At 45.0% G+C, this 20,426-nt stretch overlaps 1 protein-coding gene across 10 annotated transcripts in view; it reads left to right on the top strand.

Annotated features, from left to right (window-relative positions):
• PKNOX2 (PBX/knotted 1 homeobox 2) overlaps positions 1–20,426 on the top strand; it is a 623,477-nt gene that overhangs the window by 326,309 nt on the left and 276,742 nt on the right. For 9 of the 10 annotated variants that reach the window (XM_050921661.1, XM_050921668.1, XM_050921662.1 and 6 more), the window contains one exon: positions 3,978–4,086. The exons of the other annotated variant lie outside the window; for it this stretch is intronic. In XM_050921661.1, coding sequence (XP_050777618.1) covers positions 4,000–4,086 — 87 coding nt within the window. In that variant the 5' untranslated portion in view covers positions 3,978–3,999. The remainder of the gene's footprint in view (positions 1–3,977; positions 4,087–20,426) is intronic. 10 annotated transcript variants of the gene reach the window in all.

The following is a 20,426-nucleotide window of genomic DNA, read 5'->3' as shown; positions in this document are numbered from 1 at the left end:
ACACCCTCTTTCCTCCCAAAACCTTCCCGTCCCTGGGTAGCCTTGAGAGACTTGTTTGCCAAATTCCTGGTGAAGACCGATCCAACCCCTTGGATCGTAACACAAGGAGAATTTAACCATTCCCCCTCCTTTCCCCCACCAATTCCTGGTGAGTCCAGATCCAATCCCCTTGGATCTTAAAACAAGGAAAAATCAATCAGGTTCTTAAAAAGAAAGCTTTTAATTAAAGAAAGAAAGGTAAAAATCATCTCTGTGAAATCAGGATGGAAAATACTTTACAGGGTAATCAGATTCATATAGCCCAGAGGAACCCCCTCTAGCCTTAGGTTCAAAGTTACAGCAAACAGAGGTAAAATCCTCTCAGCAAAAAGAAACATTTACAAGTTGAGAAAACAAAAATAAGACTATCACGCTTTGCCTGGCTGTTACTTACAAGTTTGAAATACGAGAGACTGGTTCAGAAAGATTTGGAGAGCCTGGATTGATGTCTGGTCCCTCTTAGTCCCAAGAGCGAACAACCCCCAAAACAAAGAGCACAAACAAAAGACTTCCCCCCACCAAGATTTGAAAGTATCTTGTCCCCTTATTGGTCCTTTGGGTCAGGTGTCAGCCAGGTTTCCTGAGCTTCTTAACCCTTTACAGGTAAAAGGATTTTGGTGTCTCTGGCCATGAGGGATTTTATAGTATTGTACACAGGAGGGATGTTCCCTTCCCTTTATAGTTATGACAAGCCTACTCAAGGCCCACCTGGAACAAAGCACTCCCAATTCACACTTTTCAAACAAACAATCAAGCACACGGTCAAACTGACAAACTGTCCCCTGCAACAGACACTCAGATACTCACCAACACAGCCCCCCTAATGCAGCACTTAGCGTACCTCCTCTCGGACAGATCCCAGGCAAACTCCCTCTGTTAGCCTCCGCCGTTCGCCGCTCCACTGAATTGCTTTGGAGCCTACAGAAGCCATTCTGTGCCTCACTGGTATTTCTGACTCCTAGGTATGCCCTGTTCTTTCTTTGGAACCTGCCAAGATCTGGGTATTTTGCTGTTACTCTCTTTTTTTCTTAGGAATTTAGTTCTTTGCTGTCTTCCTCTTCACTATTTCTGAACATCCCTAATAGAGCACCGACTGTGTGCATTGCATCTGCCCTTTGCCTATTAGATCTACAAGGCACCAAACACTGTTATTTTTTCTATTGATCTGACTCATTCTGGAAACCCTGCATAGGACCTTACAGAAGAGAGTATTGTGCCCCTCCATATGCAGATAGTCACTCTGGGTCAGGCAAATAACAGTCATAAGAACAGCCATATTGGGTCAGACCAGTGATCCAGCTAGCCTAGGATCCTGTCTTCCAACAGTGGCCAAAGCCAGATGCTTCAGAGAGAATGAAAAGAACAGGGCAATTATTGAGTGATCCATCCCCCTGTTGTCTACTCCCAGCTTCTGGCAAACAGAGGCTAGGAACACAGAGCATAGTGTTGCATCCCTGCCCCTCCTGGCTAATAGCCATTGATGGCCCTATCTAGCTCTTGAACTTATCTAGCTCTTTTATGAACCCTGTTCTAGTTTTGGCCTTCACAACATCCCTTGGCAATGAGTTCCGCAGATTGACTGCACTGTGTGAAGAAGCACTTCCTATTGTTTGTTTTAAACCTACTGCCTATTAATTTCATTGGGTGACCCCTAGTTCTTGTGTTATGTGAAGGAGTAACTAATACTTCCTTATTTACTTTCTGCACATGATCTTATAGAACTCTGTCATATTCCCCCGTTAGTCGTCTCTTTTCCAAGCTGAAAAGTCCCAGTCTTTTTAATCTCTCCTCATATGGAATCTGTTCCATACCCCTAATCATTTTATTGCCATTCTCTGTACCTTTTTCCACTTCCAGTATATCTTTTGAGATGGGGCAACTACATCTGCACACAGTATTCAAGATGTGGGTGTACTATGGATTTATATAGAGAACATAAGAATGTCCATATTGGGTCAGACCAATGGTTCATCTAGCCCAGTATCCTATCTTCTGATAGTGGCCAGTGCCAGGTGCTTCAGAAGGGATGAACAGAACAGGCAATCATCAAGTGATCCATGCCCCTAGAGGCATTATGATATTTTCTATCTTATTATCTATCCCTTTCTTAATGGTTCCAAACATTCTATTAGCTTTTTTGACTGCTGCTGCACGTTGAGTGGATGTTTTCAGAAAACTATTCACAAAGATTCCAAGATCTCTTTCCTGAGTGGTATTAGTTAATTTAGACCCCATCTTTTTGTATGTGTAGTTGAGATTATGTTTTCCAATGTTCATTACTTTGAATTTATCAAATTGAATTTCATCTGCCACTTTGTTGCCAAATCACCCAGTTCTGTGAGATCTTCAGTCTGCGCTGGACTTAACTATCTGGAGTAATTTTTTATCGTCTGCAAATTTTGCCACATCACTATTTACTCCTTTTTCCAGATCATCTATTTACTGTCCATAAGCTTGAAGGCTTTCCCTCCGTGGCTTTTGTTCAGTATCAAAAAATAACTACGTTCCTGCTCTCTGCCAACCGAATTTCCCTTCCTTGAGGATTATTTATTCAAGTCATAATGCTGAATTGGTGACATCACAGTCAGTGCATGACAACAGACTGTGATACTGCAGTGGCATCAGCACAAGGGGCCACAACTGGCTCCACCCCAGGGCTGCTCTTGTTAGCAGGACCACTTCCTCTCAATATTTCCCTCACTTGCAGTTAGGCTAATAATTATTTGCATCCCACACAGGGCTGGCTCCAGGCATCAGCAAAGGAAGCAGGGGCCTGGGGCGGCCAATAGAAAGGGTGGGCACTCCATTGGTTATTGAGGTGGCACGTCCAGGTCTTCAGCAGCAATTAGGCAGCGGGGTCCTTCAGTCTCTTTCTTCGTCTTTGGCGGCACTTCAGCGGTACCTCAATCGTTTTGTTTGTTTTTTTCCTTCGCCGCTTGGGGTGGCAAAAAAGCTGGAGCTGGCCCTGATCCCACAGGCAGAATGGTTACCTGGGAAGCAAAGAATGTCATCTCTACATTACATCATGATGTGTAAAAAGGTAGAAAGATTTTTCAGTTTGCCTAAAGCAGTAAATCGCCTAGATTTAGCATTGTTTAGGGTTATTTTTTAATACTATAAATGGATATGTTTGGAAAGGTTTTGAATCAGAAGACAGCAGATGGGAATGAAACTGACTTAGTCATTCAATGTTTGACTAATTGGTGACCCTCTGCTCTTCTGTCCTCTTGACAGATTTTCAAATATACTGTTGCAAGATGTACTGTGAGTAATGTTAGTCCCAGGCTGATATTCCACAAGATAAATGGGGCCTACCTGTGGGGAGAATGTGCGTGAAGCTATAGAAATATTTTTTAAAATGCAGTAGAGTTGGTTGATGCAATGGCTACATATTTATTTACTCACACAATACAGCAAGAGTTTGTACTGAGCACACTGGCAATTGGCAATGAACAATAACAATGCTTGTACGCCTACTTTTGACTAATATTTCAGACCTGAGCTGATCACAGCCTTGAAATATTTCGGAACAGTTCCCCTCTCACCCAGTTTCCTTTGGCAACATGACCACCTCCTGAATAGTGAGTGTTTTCATAGTGTGTCTTGGAGTCAGGACTTGAGATTTGTATAATTAGCACAACTATGCCACTTCAAACAACAACAAAATGCAGCCATCTTAGAGTGTCAGTACTGAACTCTTTTGAGTCTGAGTAATTCTAGTGGCAGAAGTTCATTTGTAGGGACCACATAGGAAAATGACTCAGTAGGCTGAGCGCAGTGGCAGGACCAGTGCAGGCATGATAGGCTGAATGAGGGGTGCTATTTCATGCCCAGAAGGCAACATTCACTCGGGAGCAGGCAGTGTCTCATCTTTTGACTGACTTGTCCTTTTTTTTTTTTTTTTCGGTTAATCAAGCTGAACTTTCTCCCATCAACAGGTTCTAGATGTGAATCAATCCCATGATGCAACATGTCTCCCCAGCACCAGCTCTGACAATGATGGCCACACAGAGTGTGCCCCCTCCCCCTTACCAAGACAGCCAGCAGGTGAGTGTGCTGCAGAGCTCCCATCCAACACCACCCTTCAAACATGCAGCAGCAGTGAGGCTTGGCCAGGGGCTTTCCATGCATTTCCACTTACAGCCTTTGTAGAAGAGTTTGGAGTGTTGCTGAAAAAACAGCAGGGGACTTAGCATCAAAGAAAAAATTCCTTATGAATCGGTATTGCTGCCAAGTGCAAAGCACAATTGATTCTGGCACGAAATGGAAGGATCTCACATTGTTATCTAGAACCAAATGCAAATGAAGTTGCAATGCATTACTGGATTTTGTTCTGTGCCGTACTCTAACCAAATATATCCCCAAATGCCAAATCCCCTAGGCCGCATATTATCAAAGGTATTTAGGTGCCCAAAAATACACGTTGGCACCTTCTGGAAGGTTCAGACACACCTGAATAAGTTTGTAGCTTGACTCCCATTAACTCTAATGGGAGCCATGGGACTAATCTATTCATGTGACTTTGTAAACCCCACTAGCCAACTTGCTTCATCTTGAGGCACCTTTGGAAATCTGGCCTGGCCTAACTTTAGATTCCCCAGTTTGAATATGCCACCCTGGAATCTTTTGTGCCAGAGTCCAGAACACAGTTTGGGAGACAGTCAAAGGCATTTAGATTCCTAAGTTCCTAAATCCCTTTTGAAAATGCCATTTAAGCTCCTAAATCAGTTAGATGTTAGGATGACATGGAGCACAGGAACACCTAAATCACTTTACAAATCTGAGCCTTACACTTCCAAAAGTTCTGCCAGTAATGTCATCTGATATTTTTCCCAAGAGGGAAGAGGCGTAAAGAGGGTATACAGAGAATGGCTGGTTTCGCAATGTGCTTGATCTGAAAGAACTCACTCCAAGATAGCGTGAAACTTCACCCCTAGAATGGGTGGAAGTGCTGTGACTTTGTGACTGTTGGTCCTATCTCTTGGTGCCTTTTTAAAATTGTTACTTTTGCATCTAATCTGTTTGAGGAAGGAAGGGTGAGTAGTGAATAGTCATCATGACCTTTTTAATTCGGCCTGGATTCCAAAAAGGAGTTTCTTTACCACACACTGGGATAAGCAGGCAAAGTGCTCAGCTCTCTGTAGCTGGCATATACAGTACTTGGGAGAAAAGGGCTGGGGGAGAGGAGCTGGAGGCCTGCCGGCTGAAAGGAGACGCTGTTGTGTTGCTGAGTTAATTCTGTCCTTGAAGAACTATAAAAGATACAAGCTTAGGCCTGGTCTACACTGGGGGGGAGAAGGGGGGGGCGTCGATCCAAGTTATGCAACTTCAACTACGTGACTAACGTAGCTGAAGTCGACGTACTTAGATCTATTCAGCACGGTGTCTTCACTGCGGTGAGTCAACTGCTGATGCTCCCCCGTCGACTCTGCCTGTGCCTCTCCAGGTGGTGAAGTACAGGAGTTGATGAGAAAGTGCTCAGGGTTGGTTTATCGTGTCTAGACTAGACATGATAAATTGACCCCCGCTGGATCGATCGCTGCCCACCGATCCAGTGGGTAGTATAGATACCCTATGAAAAGACAGCTGTGGTGTCTCAGCAACTCTGACACATACCTGCATCACACCATGTCAATCCCATTGAAGTCCTCAGACAGCTAAAACAAGTGCTTTTCTGTAGATAGGTCTAATGCAAAGCTGGCTAAGGGATCAGCCTGTATTTCAGAAGGCAGGACCAGTACGGCAAATGTACTGGAGTTGGATGAATACTACAAAACATGTGCTGGCATTTGCACTCTGATTTCAAAGTGAATTTTCTTTGGCGCTGCTCAAGCCTCTTCTATAGTCTCTTTCCAGGGACTTTTGAGCAATGTCATATTCACTGACAGAAAGTTACAGTAAAGCTGAAAGCTCAACTGCTCACACCAGACTGGAGTATTTTTAATACTATGCAATGGGGCAGCAGAGATGTAGCTCCCAAAGCCCCTCCCCAGTTAAACTAGCCAAACAAGGATCTAAACAAACCCTTAACCCCTGGGCAGCACATTCACAGGCAGTTACTTTGTGCCAGCATGACAGCAGAAAAATGAATGGGCCACTCTGCGCTCATCTAGTAAACATTACAATAACCTGATGTTCCTAGGAACCACTTCTCAAGGAGTGCCTGAGGGACACACAAAAGGAAGAGTTTGATTTTTGCAACCCCCCTAATCCTGTTTATCTGCTCTTTCTCCCTGAGGTGCTACTTCAAGCCCTGCTGTTGATTTCATCAGTTGCACTCACCCCAAAAGGCACAGGAGACAAAAGCATGTGGCTTATGCACCCAATATCAAACAACCAACACAATTGAGATTTTGCATATGAAGCATCAAATGCTGCAGCAAATTCTTCATAATAAAGCCACAAAGTTCACTTTAAAAAAACAACCCTGCAACATGAATTGAATAAGTGTGGGGAATGACTGAGTATGAGGAAACTGTGATCCACTCAGAGGGAAAATAATTTATTTGCTGTGAGTTATTTGCTCAGCCCCACTGTTAATGAACTTAGACTATCTAGTTCAAGCCAGGAACAGAACACCAAAATTGCATTCTGATATTTACCAATCAGGAGCTAGATTAAGTAGACCACACAATGCTAAAACGTTAGTATTTGACTGTGAGACCCATTGGACCAAGAGCTTGTTAGGAGGAAATGTATATGTAAGGAAATCTCAGAACTTCTTTATTTTGATGGACCCTGGGTGCAGCAGGTGGCAAACAAGTCTAGGGGTACTATGGCAAGATGGAAGTGGGTCCAGAAATTCTTCTTTTGTAACATGGGGTCATAGTATGGAAAAAGTTGAGAATGGCTAGATTCAATGCACTGAAGCCACTAGAAGGTGGAGCTGTGTGAAATATTCATAACAAAACTAAAAATGAGTTTGTGGCATTTCTATGAAAATAGAACTTGGCAGTGGAAGATGAACACGCTGAGCATGCAATGAAGTGAGTGTGGCAGTCGGCATGAAGTGAGAAATAAGCACAGTGTTGTCAGCACTCTTTGGATGCCCATGCAAATGCTGAGCTGGTTTCACAGTGCGTTTTCTAGTTACAAACTGGGTTGGTTGGGACAAGTCATATAGTTTGTCATATTGTATTATTTCTGTTTCCCTGATTTAGCTGCTTTCCAGAGGCCTTGCTGACTGTTTTTCAGAGTGTTGAGCAAAGTTGTACTTAGGAAGATGGCCAGGAAGATGGTTCTTTTACTGTCACACTAATAATTAGACAGCTTGGAGTCAGAGCTGGTGGAAGTGGAAGGGTTCAAATCTGGACCCTTGGTGAGGTTCCTCCTGAGGTTCACCTTCAGAGTTAAGGCTAGGCAAGGGTTGGGTTCAGGTTTGATGGCGCTGGGTTCATGCCATCCCTGACATCCAGGGACCTATCTGAACTGGCTCTGGAAAACTGGCCTGGATTTTATGCACCAAACCAAAAAACAACTCCTTCTCCTCTCTGCCCCATGACCCCAATATTTTGCAGAAAAACAACTTTTCAAGGAGGTGAAAAATGCACGGAATGAAATGGTAAAGGCTTTTCCATTCAGTTCTGCATACTTCTGCCCTCACCCCACATCATGTGCATAGCACAACTTGTAGGTTAACAAGCTAGAAATATGAACCCTTTAACTAAATACAAGCTAGGGGAAGAAACCATAAGAAAATGTAAACAATGTTTTGATTTATTTAAAAGATTTTGGCAACCTATCTCAGGGAAAAAATACTTCCTGTATAATGTGGCTCTACGGGTTAGAACAAATCTCTGTCCAAATGCAAATAAGGATTTAGTTGTTATAAAGAATGTCTGCCAAAGCACTCAAAAGTCTTGGACATGGAGTTTTGTGACGCTATTTAGATTCAATTGCTGCGTAATACCAGGGGTGCTTCACAATCTGTGCTGGGCTCTTTGGGCCAACACACCTAACTTTTCTAAAAGCAGCTGCATTAGTGGCTCTATTATTACAGTGACTGAAAAGGCAGCATTTCCATCCATGGTGGAGCTAGGTTGGGCACAGAGCTTTGTGTTCAAAGCTGAATCAGGAGATTCAAATCTGATAATGCACCAATCTCAACAGCTGTCTAGTAGGTTTTAACCCAGTTTTGACAGGTGCCTCATGACATCAGCTTTCCTGAGATACTGTCTGCTTGCAACTGGATGCAGAGAACAGGCACCTTTGTGCACTGGAGCTAACCTGGAACCAGCCTGCACAGAGAAGGTTCTGGTGAAGAGCCTTGAATTGGAAGCCAGGGCCTCCTCCCTAAAAATTACAGGGGTTTGGAGGTGAGGGTTGGTTTCTGACCCATCAGTATTTATGTGTTTTACTCTTTAACTTGTCTAATCCACTCTGTGATGTGGCTGGGAGTAAGTCATATAAAAAATACTGTGACCATCTAAACAGATGAGAACCATAGAGGCAGTTCAGCTCCTGGAAAACTGGTAGGTTTCTTTTTGTTTATCTACAAAGGTGTCATTCTTGTTGTCTCAGGGTTGATTGCAAGGCACGACAGTGAGTGCACACAAGAGGGGTGTGTATTCCAACCACCAGCGTGTTGCATACTAGTCTTAGTGCTACCTTAACATGCGCTAGCGAACTTTTAGTGCATGCCAGCTAGATCTACATGGACAGCTAACATGCAACACAGTGTGGTTTAGAATTCACACTCTCTAGTCCATATCAACACACTTGTAGACAAGCCCGCTATCTCTCTCATCAGTTGCAGTGTGAGTGGAGCTCATCCAGATAATGTATTCAGTGAATTTAGAGCTAGTTTTCAAACAATTCCAGAATACTTGTCTCTCTCATCAACAGAAGTTGGTCCAATAAAAGACAGTACCTCACCAACCTTATCGCGCTCTCATTCCATTTTCAGTTATTTGCCCATTTTTATTCTCTGAAGTTTGTTCGTAGTCACCTTAGTTTTTTCTCATGTAAGTTAGTTCCGTCTCTCACAGGCTCTGGTCACTCTGGGGAAGCTGAATACCTTTACTGCATTTAATGCAATAAATGTTTTGTCCTTTTTGGAGAAGAAAGTAATCACTTAGCTTGCTGTGCTCTTTGTTTCATCTCCCACTTTGATCTGTTTTGTTTCCCTCCCCCATCTTGCTCCCTTGCATGTTCCCTGCTCCCTGCACTTGTACATACTTCCCTGACATCTAGTTCCCCTGGTTTCCAGGACTCTCGCTGTGGCAGTTCCCATTATTCTTCCCAAGTGACGTTTCCTCCTCGTGGTAGTTCCGGTCCTTGGCGATGCGTTAAGTTTCTCCTCCCACTCTTGTGTAGCGATGGCCTCTAGGCGAGGCAACTTGTCTTGTTCCTGCCCCTTGTTTCCTAGCTGCTTCTTCAGGCTTCCAGGCTTTTACAGTTAATTGGAAACAAAGAGGATCCTGCACTATGTGACCTCCCAGCGTTTTGCAGGTCACCAACAGTGATACACAGAACACAGTTTGGGAACTAGTTCTGCTTGGCCAGCACAGCAGAATGTGTGGGGCTGAGTGGGCAGCAATCTGCTGCGGGTATAGGCAAATAGAAAATCATTGTACTCCTGGAGCAAGAGAAGAGCTCAAAGCCTCCAGGACTACTCCTGGGGTGGTGCAGTTTATGCCCCAGTCCTTGCTCAGGCCTTTGGGAGTTCGCAGCAGGAGCTGAGCTTCTTTGAGAATCTGGCCCTTAGTGGTTAGTGTGGGGCTGAAAATAAGGAGTTCTGGTTTCTGTGCCCAGCTCTGCTAGTGACCAACCCTGTGACCTTAGGCACATCCCTGTGAAGCTGTTTCCCCTCCTGCAAACTGGGAGGCAGAGATCCCTCATTTGTGGCTAGAGGACAGGTGACTGTCTGCCTGTCCATACTGATCACTACAGAGGGATGAGACAGCAGATAGTCCCACAGGGGATGAAGACAGCAGAGAGCTGCTGCATTTTGCTGCCCAGCTTCTGGCTGCCTCTTCCAAACAAGCCCATCCGTCAGTGACCTTCCATGAACTTTTTTGCACAGACAATTACAACATGTAAAGTAAGCAAAGACATGAGCTCCCAGGCTCTGCGGTATGCTTAGGACATAAACAGAATGCTTCCCTTTCCATTAGTTAAGGGTTACAGTTTTAAACTGGAGGGGCCCATTTCCTCAGACTCTAACAGCTTATAATTAAGTGTTCACTGGGTCTGAGTTGCTGGAATTCCTCCATAATGGCTGTAGTCAGCAGCTGGGAGATGTTTAGGGCCGGAGAGATTAGTAGGTAGCTGCATGAGACACCCAAACATTACAAAAGAATGTAGATTGGAGGTGGGGCGTGAGAAGAGCCTTATTTAATTCACATTATACTGTGGATTAACAAATCACAGCTGCTGAAACGGACTTTCATGGCTAGTCCGGCTGCCAAACGCTCTTGTGTCCCAGGAGAAATCAATCGCTGCTTCCAACATGCATTTCTGTGTTGGCCCATGTGTGCCAAGCTGTACTGACACCATTTCAGCCACCGAGCTGGAGGCTCCAACCGCACATTTATGGTAATATCTGTGTTCAGTGGGGAGCACTTCAAGTTGTTCCGAAATGTGATGCCCAGTAAGAACTTGATTTGCCTTGGTCTGAAAACATCTGAGTTTCTACCGTAAATGACCTGCTTAGTTGGTACAAGAATAGGAACATCCCTTTTGCCTCTTTGCTAAGAACCAGTTTGTTCATTTCAAGCATGCTTTGAAAGTTTGGTTCATTCCTCGGATGGCTCCGGCTACAGCTAGAGCAGCTGATATAAATGAATAGGTATCCCTGGGATACTTGGAGACAACTCATGAGTTTTACAGATGAGAACACTTAGTCTTGTGTGTGGGGATGCATGTGTGTGTGCATGAACATATCTGTTTGTGCACAAGCATGATACAGACACGAGTGTGTGCATGCATGTTTGTGTGTGTATGTGCATGTGTGTGTGAGAATTGTCCTAGGTGTCACCAGTGTTGTCAGATGTTTGGCCGCGTGTGTGTTCTCCCGTGTGTTCTACCATGTGCTGTCCCAGCTCTGTGCAGACAGCTGGCACAGCAGACCTCAAGCAAACCACCCAATAAATTTACAGACCTGGCTCATAGAAAAGGCACTTGGTCAGGTTTATTGCTGATGAAGCACAGTGCTAAGGCCCGGGCTTAATGGCTACAGGTACACTAACACATGTATGCTTGTGACAATGGACCGGCTCAGATAGTGGTGGGACTTTTCGCTATCAAACAAAGACACTCCCTCTGAGATACACCTTTATACACCAATACAAACAAGTTACATATTACCCTTGAAATATCAGGGTGCAACCCTCTGACATGTTAGGGTGCCATGGTCCACCCATTGCCTTGTACCTGTAGGCATGATCAAAACATCTCTATTCATCATGCTGTTATCCTGACCTTATCCTTAAGAAGGGTCAGAATGTTCCTGTTATCTTTGGGGAATATGTTTATAGGGGTGTTCTGGTACCACCCTTCTGGAATGTGTTTACATGAGTGTTTTGTGCCTATCACCTCTTAGGAGTATGTGTTTTTGCAATATCAGCCCTATGCTTGCCAAATTCTGTGAGCAGGGCCTGCCTCTTGCTTACAACTTAACTTTGCTTTATATTATCAAGTTTTGACCATTACTTTAGTTCAAGCCTCAGGCCTCATACCAGGCCTCTGATACAAGGGCTTAGACTTTCTTCCTACTACTCTCATCTCATCTCAGAATTATTATGTATTGTAATCCAGCAGCAAAACGCAGACTAGGTGCCCAAGAGCCCCTTCCCTGAAGAGTTTACAGTTACAGAACTCACGTAGTAACAGATGGAGGAAGGGAATGGACCGTCCTACAGTAAACGTGAAGAACTAGGCCAAGGCCAACCAACATGGGTAACATATATTGTGATACATATAGGAAAATTAAATTCACATAAAAAGAATAGTGGGACATTCTTCCAGAGGGGGTGGATGTGGGTGCATGGGGCTGAGGGGGATGCACTCCTGGAACTTCGTGTTCGTGGTGGCAAGACTGCCCCGTGAAGCAAGCTCAGGAGCCAACTGGACCTCCAGAAAAGATTTTGACTGGCTACAAGATGGACAGAAGGGTATCTTAAAGGTACATTACAGAGCTGAAACAGATCTCAGTTAAAGCTAGAAGCGTGAACCCCATTATCTAGGCTCTGGTGACATCCAACGGTGAAATCATTTAGACTTACCTCTCCAGTGATTACTCCCTTCTGTGAGTCCCTCTGGGAATTCCTGCTTCCCCAAAGACCTCCCAATATACAAAATTCTCCCATGTCACTGGTACCATTATTAATCCCATGAACTGCAGTGATATCATTCGACCTGCGGCATGGCATTCCAGACATGGGATTAATTGTGTCCATGGTGTCACAGAGTGCTGTGCTCTGGGGTATCACTGGAAAACTAGGACATGACAATGGTTTTGACAGAGAAAGACAGAGAATGTTTTCAAATATGTAAATTGAAGGGTCTCTCATTAGCTAATGGGGATTTAGAACAGATTACCTGTTGGACATGCCATCCTTCACTTCCTGTCCTAATTTGTTTTGTGGTGGGACTGTGCACTGTTACACCGGTGGCATTTCACTAGCAAAGTGACTCTGTTCAGTACCAGATGAAGAGATGCCTGCCTAAAGTTCATAGTGTGTATCAGGTTAAGTTTAGAAATCACTTTGGAATGGAAGGTGCTAGAGAAAAGTCAGATCACTTGCAGATCACTCACATTTCTGAGCTTTTAGCTCAATGTTCACATTAGCCTTGCAGCTCATAGACTCATAGACTTTAAGGTCAGAAGGGACCATTATGATCATCTAGTCTGACCTCCTGCACAAAGCAGGCCACAGAATCTCACCCACACACTCCTGTAACAAACCCCTAACCTGTGTCTGAGTTATTGAAGTCCTCAAATTGTGGTTTGAAGACCCCATGCTGCAGAGGAAGGTGAAAAACCTCCAGGGCCTCTGCCAATCTGCCCTGGAGGAAAATTCCTTCCCGACCCCAAATATGGCAATCAGTTAAACCCTGAGCATGTGGGCAAGACTCACCACCCAGCACCTAGGAAAGAATTCTCTGTAGTAACTCAGATCCCACCCCATCTAACATCCCATCACAGACCACTGGGCATACTTACCTGCTGATAATCAAAGATCAATTGCCAAATTAATTGCCAAATGCCATATATGCATTTGGATTGAAGATCATTGTGTGAATGGGGAATGTCTTCGGCTGGTGCTGTGATTGGAGGGGAAGGGCCCTTTGGACCGCAGAGGAAGTGTAGCTAGCATGTCTTTGGCTAACACATGTGGAGAACCGTACAGTTAGGGACTATACTTAAAAGCTATTTGTTTTTGCACATCCAAGGCACCTGCCGTGTGACAGAGGTAACCCTCACCTTCATGCTGTTTTCTTATCATTTCCACAAGCTCTGATGCTGAGCTCCGGAGAGAGAGAATGTTTCTATAGAATCTTTTAAAAAACAAAACTTTTCCATAGTGAAAAATTCTAACTCAAAAGCCAAACAGTGCTGCATTTCATGACAGTTGCATATTTAAACATTAAGCATCTCTCCTTGGGATAATAAATGGTTAATTGCTTTGGGTGGTGTATCTGCAGTGCATAGGTGTGGAGGGATGACTGTAGCCCAGGAGTGGGCAAACTTTTTGGCCAGAGGGCCACATTGGGTTTCCAAAATTGTATGGAGGGCCAGTTAGGGGAGGCTGTGCCTCCCAAACAGCCAGGCATGGCCCGGCCCCTGACCCCTATCTGACCCCCCCCTGCTTCTCGCCCCCAACAGCCCCTCCCCCAAACTCCTACCCCATCCAACTCCCCCTGCTCCCTGTCCCCTGACCGCCCCTCGCCCCTGACTACCCCCTGCCACTCCATCCAACCCCCTCTCCTTTCTGATGGCCCCCTCAGTACCGCTGCCTCCATTCAACCCCCCTGTTCCTCACCCTCTGACCACCTTGACCCCTATCCACATCCACACCCCCTGACCATGACCCCAAACTCCCCTGCCCTCTATCCAACTCTCCCTGCTCCATGCCTCCTTACCGCGCTGCCTGGAGCACCGGTGGCTGATGGCGCTACAGCCAGACTGCCCAGAGCACCGTGTCAAGCTGTGGGCTCTGCAGCTGCGCTGCCCAGCCGCCCAGAGCATTGCACCAGCGGATCAGTGAGCTGAGGCTGTAGGGGAGGGGCTAGGAGCTAGCCTCTCAGACCAGGAGCTCAGGGGCCAGGTGGGAGGGTCCCACAGGCCGGATGTGGCCCGCAAGCCGTAGTTTGCCCATCTCTGCTGTAGCCCCAAAATTACTGTTATGTAGGGCACTAGTAGTTACTTTCTGGAGACTTTGCAGCCCTTTCTATTGTTAGTCTGGCAGAATAATTGTGGCATTCATCTGTCTCTCCCCCAGAAGGAATTATTTTATTTAGAACAAGCAGCAAAACTGATTAGTGTGGTTGTTTTGAATTCAGAGCTGGACAGGAAATCTGTGAGTTATAAACAGTTGCCAACGTGGCTGTCTCCTCACATCAGGCATCCCCCTTTTCATCTTCCTGCCTTCGGAGTTCATAATGGTTTCTGTTTGTTGGCTGAGATATTATTGAGAGCACCCCTTGCAGCCATATTTATTGGGACCGCATGGTAATGTGGTCCATGCAGAACCGGCGCTAGGGGTTTGAGCGCCCTAGGCTGATGGGAATTTCGCCGCCCCGTGCGCTGGTCCCGCGGCTCCGGTGGAGCTGCCGCAGTGGTGCCTGTGGGAGGTCCACCGGAGCCGTGCGAGCAGCCGACTGCCCGCAGGCATGACTGTGGCAGCTCCACCGGAGCCGCCTGCCGCCTCCTCCGGCAAAACGGCACCCACCATTTATTCTGGCTCCCTAGACGATTGCCTAGGCTGCCTAAATGGTAGCCCCAGCCCTGGGTCCATGCTGCAGTCTCCACGGTACGGCTGGTCTATCAGCACACTCTCTGCTGTCCAGCATGCGTTCTCTGGAGCTGCATGGTCTCAGGCTGATCTAGATACTAATTGTTTGAGTCACTTGATGAGCCCTCCTGAAAACTTGTAACTGATTGGTTCACTGCATCTGGGTGCTCATTTATGCCCTGAGTGATTCCTTGAAAATCCTTTCAATAAGTCTAAGTTAAAGCGAAACTCACACTCGCAGCAACGTTCCTTTCCTAATGCACATTACGGCAGGTCAGCCTCTTCCAAATGTTGCAGTATAGTTGAAGTGACTCTCCCTCACCTCACTATAGTCTCTATGGCCACTGGAAACAAAGCCTCAGGGTACGTTTCAGTGACACTTAACTGAAGAGGGTTTCAGTGCCCTTTGAATGGCTCCAAATGAAGTCAAGAGGTTTTTTTAGAATCTGAAATAGAAACTTTCACTCAAATTTATTTTTAGGGCTTTAAAAGGAAATGTTCTGCTCACATGGCATTTCCTGTGCTAGCCACACTTCAGGCAGCCAGCCTGCAGCATAAATGGCAATACTGTACAGCGTGGGGTTTGGGAACAGCCACAGGCGAGGCTGGCGCGACCTGGCAGTGGGATCAGCGGCACCTGTGTGGCGACTTCGGCAGTTTCTGCAAAATTAAAGCTTCCTCTTAAAGCACGTTTCTAGCCCTTATGGCTGCAAAGGTAATTCTGTGAATGTGAATGAGTCTGTAGACAGCCAAAACTGAGAGGTGTGAACTGCCTTTTTCATCTCCAGAGCCTGTTAGCTCTGAAGCCTGTGATGACAGTTTAAGTGCCAACACTGATAGGTATTTCATGGGTCAGATTGTGTGCCAATAGTACTTTACTGCGTGAGTAGCCCCATTGAGATCAGAATCCAGGGTAGGAGGGAGGGGACCACAGACAGGGAGATGAAGTATAGATATTGTCCTCCCCCCACAATGCACCACAAAGAACTGTTAATCTGGTGATGCTTCATTAGGTCCTCTAGAGCTTTGCATTCCCATGCTGTGAAATCCTTCGTGGGGAGCTCCCGGGGCTGGCTAAGGAAGCCCTGAAGCCTGCTGCTTGAGGGCCAGAAAAGGGGGGATGTGGCCCCAATAATGAATTGGAAGGCACAGGACCGCACATGAACAAGTGTCCTGTACATGTCCTGGTATCACAAGATTTGGGGGCAGAACCCCCTGCCAAAGCCTCTCCTACCCCTACACATTTTGGGGAACTCCTTGGGCAGAAGAGTGCCATTTTCCTCTCCTGTGTCCTGTAGGTTTGCCTGGCCTGAGGTCAGAGTTGGACTGAAATCCCCTCCCTCCTCAGAAAGCGCCTGGAGTCAGTTCCACCTGATGTGTTGGTCTGAGTGTGAGGGGAAAGGGGCAGGCAAGTTAATTTTTCACAGTGAAGATATGATTAAGTGAAAGATATGATTGTCATCTCACGCTTTCTCACCAATGGGACTAAGAGCTGTACTCTGCAGTGCTGAGACCTGCTTGCCACCTTCGAGAGGCTTTTATAATACAGTGAAATCTGCACGTTATAAGCCTGTGTGAGAGTCACATGGCCCTTTATGCTCATCTCCTTAACATGTCCCTATGGTGAGAAAGGTCACTTTGCACAAACGACACCTTGGTGCGAGCTTTATGACATGTTGAAATTTGATGTAATCATTTGCTGGTTTCACTGCTCCTCCTGGTTTCCTTTTGTGAGCGCTCTGAGTTGAACATGTTGTTTTGGCTGATCTCCACTGCACTTTGTTTTCTGCTGGTGTGGTGGAAGCAGAAGGGAAATGCAGGGATATTTTATTCCTGTTTGCAGTTGAAAGAACTGTTAAAATAGGAGGGCTTCTCCATAGCCAGGTCTTTCTGAAACATTCAGTGCAACTTCCATTCCCTCTCCCTCACTGATATGCTGAGGCCCTGTGGCCCTGCAGAGCATCTAGGGTAGAGACACACTGGAGCCCAGATTTCTGTGATCAAGGAGGCCAGGAGGCCAAGAACTCCTGGCATTGGGAAGATATAAAATTCCTCTGCCTCTGGCTGTGGTATGTTTGGAGTGGAAAGGCTTAGATGGAACTTTAAAAATTGGAGTGCTGGATGGAATTCCAATAGCAACTCTTGCGGGAAATGATATTTAGTCTGTGGCTAAAGCAGTTAATATAGTAACTCACAGCCAGAAGAAATATCATTATTTAATCTCAGAATTGTTCAGACACAAAGGCAGCTGTGTGGGGAGGAAGTGGCCCCAGCCCTAACCCCTGTTCAGCAAGAGGAGGAAACACTGTGCTTTGAGGTGTGGGAGGGGACAAGGCCAGCTCCTCCATTGCTCCTCCATCTAGCCCAGGATCCTGTTTTCCAACAATGGCAAATACCAGATGCTCCCAAGGGAATGAACAGAACAGGGCAGGGACTGTGGAAGTTGACTAACAACGATTGATGGACCTATCCTCCATGAAATTACCTAATTCTTTTTTAAATCCAGTTATATTTTTGACCTTCGATATCCCCTGGCAATGAGTTCCACAGGTTGACTGTGTATTGTGTGAAGAAATACTTCTTTTGTTTGTTTGTTTAAAACTTGTTGCCTGTTAATTTCATTGGGTGATCCCTGGTTCTTGTGCTACATGAAGGGGTATATAGCACTTAGTCAGTTTCTCCACTTCACTCATTATTTTAAAGACCTCTATCATATAGCCCAGGGGGGCCAAACTTACCGACCCTCTGAGCCGCATATGACAGTCTTCAGAAGTTCGAGAGCTGCCAGGGCTCGGGACTTCATCCCTGTGGGAGGCATTTGACAGGGTTTCAGGCTTCAGCTTTGCTCCTGCTGAAGCCCCAAGCCGCAGCACGCATGCCCTCCGGGGATGATGCCCTGAGACTCCCGCTCCCTGCTGGGCAGAAATCCCTACCCTACCACCTTGCTGCAAGGCAGAGGTCTCGAGCTCCCCTTCCCAGTCTGGTAGGTGGAGAATGGGGATGGAGTGTTGTGTGCAGGGGGGGGGGGTTCGCGAGCTGCACTTTAATGATGAAAGAGCCTCATGCAGCTCATAAGCCACAGTTTGGCCATGCCTGATATAGCCGTTTAGTCATCTCTTTCCCAAGCTGAACAGTTCCAGGCTTTGTATTCTCTGGTCATATGGAAGCTGTTCCATACCCCTAATAATTTTTGTTGTCCTTCTCTGTATCTTTCCCAATTCAACTCTCTATCTTTTATCAGATGGGGTGACCAGAACTGCACACAGTATTCAAGGTGTGGAGGTACCATGGATTTATATAGTGGCATTGTGATATTTTCTGTCTTATCACCTCTCCCTTTCCTAATGGTTCCTAACATTCTGTTAGCTTTTTTGACAGCCATTGCTTATTAAGCAGATATTTTCAGAGAACTATCCACAGTGACTCCAAGATCTCTTTTTTGAGTGGTAACAGCTAATTTAGACCCTACCATTGTATATGTATAGTTGGGATTATGTTTTCCAATGTGATTTACTTTGCATTTATCAACATTGAATGTCATCTGCCATTTTGTTGCCCAGTCACCCATTTCTGTGAGATCCCTTTTGCAGCTTTGGACTTAACTATCTTGAGTAATTTTGTATCACCTGCAAATTTTGCCATCTCACTGTTTACTCCTTTTCCCGGATCACTTATGCATATGTTGAACAGCATTGTCTCAGGACAGATTCATGGGGGACACCACTATTTACCTCTCTCCATTCTGAAAACTGATCATTTATTCCTATACTTTGTTTCCTATCTTTTAAAGGTTACATTACATACCACATTAGTAGTTCTGCAATTTCATATTTGAGTTTCTTCAGGACTCAGGCGAATTCCATTTGGTCCTGGGGACTTATTACTGTTTAATTATAAATTTGTTCCAAAACCTCCTCTACTGACACCTCAATGTGGGATAATTCATCAGATTTGTCACCTAAAAAGAATGACTCAGGCCTGGGCATCTCCTTCACACCCTCTGCATTGAAGATGAATGCAAAAATTTCATTTCACTTCTCCACAATGGCCTTGTCTTCCCTGAATGCTCCTTTAGCACCTTGATTGTCCAGTGGTCCCACTGTTTTTCAGGCTTCCTGCTTCTGATGTATTAAAAACAAGGTTTTGTTAGTTTTTGAGTCTTTTCCTAGCTGCACTTCAAATTCCTTTTTGGCCTGCCTAATTATGCTTTTACACTTGACTGGCCTGAGTTTATGCTCCTTTCTATTGTCCTCAGTAGGATTTGACTTCCAATTTTTAAAGGATCCGTTTTTGCTTTTGACCACTTCTTTTATTCTGTTTAGCCATTGTTGACTTTTTTGGTCCTTTATTATTCTTTTTAATTTGGAGTATACATTTAATTTGAGCCTCTATTATGATGTTTTTATAAAGTGTCCATGCACCGTGCTGGATTTCACTTTTGTTACCGTTTCTTTTGATTTCCATTTAGTTAGTTTCTTCATTTTTGTGTAGTTCCCTTTTCTGAAGTTAAATGCTACTGTTGTGGGCTTCTTTGTTAACACACACACACACACACACACACACACACACACACACACGGATGTTAAACTTAATCATATTATGATCTCTTATTACCAAGCTGTCCAGCTGTATTCACTCCTTAGGCCAGATCCTGAACTCAGCTCAGGACTAAATCAAGAATTGTCTCTCCCTTTGTGGGTTCCAGGACTAGTTGCTCCAAGAAGCAGTCATTAATGGTGTCTAAAAACTTTCTCTCTGCATTCTATCCTGAGGTGACATACCCAGTCAATATAGGGATAGTTGAAATCCCGCATTATTATTGAGTTTTCTATTTTTTGGCTTCTCTAATCTCTTGGAGCATTTCACAATAACCATCACTATCCTAGTTAGGTGGTCGGTAGTATATTCCTACTGCTACACTTATTATTCAAGCATGGAATTTCTACCTATAGAGATTCTATGGTACAAGTTGATAAATTTAAAATTGTTGGTATATTTGACTAGTCTATGCTTTCTTTCACATATGGTGCCACTCCCCTACCAGGAAGGTGTTTGGCAGGTACTGCTCGTGTCAAAGTCAGATTCAGGACTCACAGTTTATCAGACAACTTTGCTAATACACCCAGATAATGTGAGCACCATGCAAGACTCAAACTATCTTATTTATACAGATAAAAGGGCACGAACTTAACAAGATAACAAAGGAAGCAGAATCTAATAAAAGCAGCAGAGAGTCCTGTGGCACCTTATAGACTAACAGACGTATTGGAGCATGAGCTTTTGTGAATGAATACCCACTTTGTCGGATGCAAGAATCTGATAAGTTTACCTGGGCTAGACATGCATATCTTATTTCCTTACTAACTAACTATTACCGATCTCCTGTCAATGTCCTACCATTAGCTTAAGTGGACCCATTGTTTCGTACCT

This window comes from Gopherus flavomarginatus, chromosome 13 (assembly GCF_025201925.1).
Source record: "Gopherus flavomarginatus isolate rGopFla2 chromosome 13, rGopFla2.mat.asm, whole genome shotgun sequence".
NCBI classification, from domain to species: Eukaryota; Metazoa; Chordata; order Testudines; family Testudinidae; genus Gopherus; species Gopherus flavomarginatus.
The sequence above is the reverse complement of the archived record's forward strand: the minus strand, read 5'-3'. Positions and strand labels throughout refer to the sequence as shown.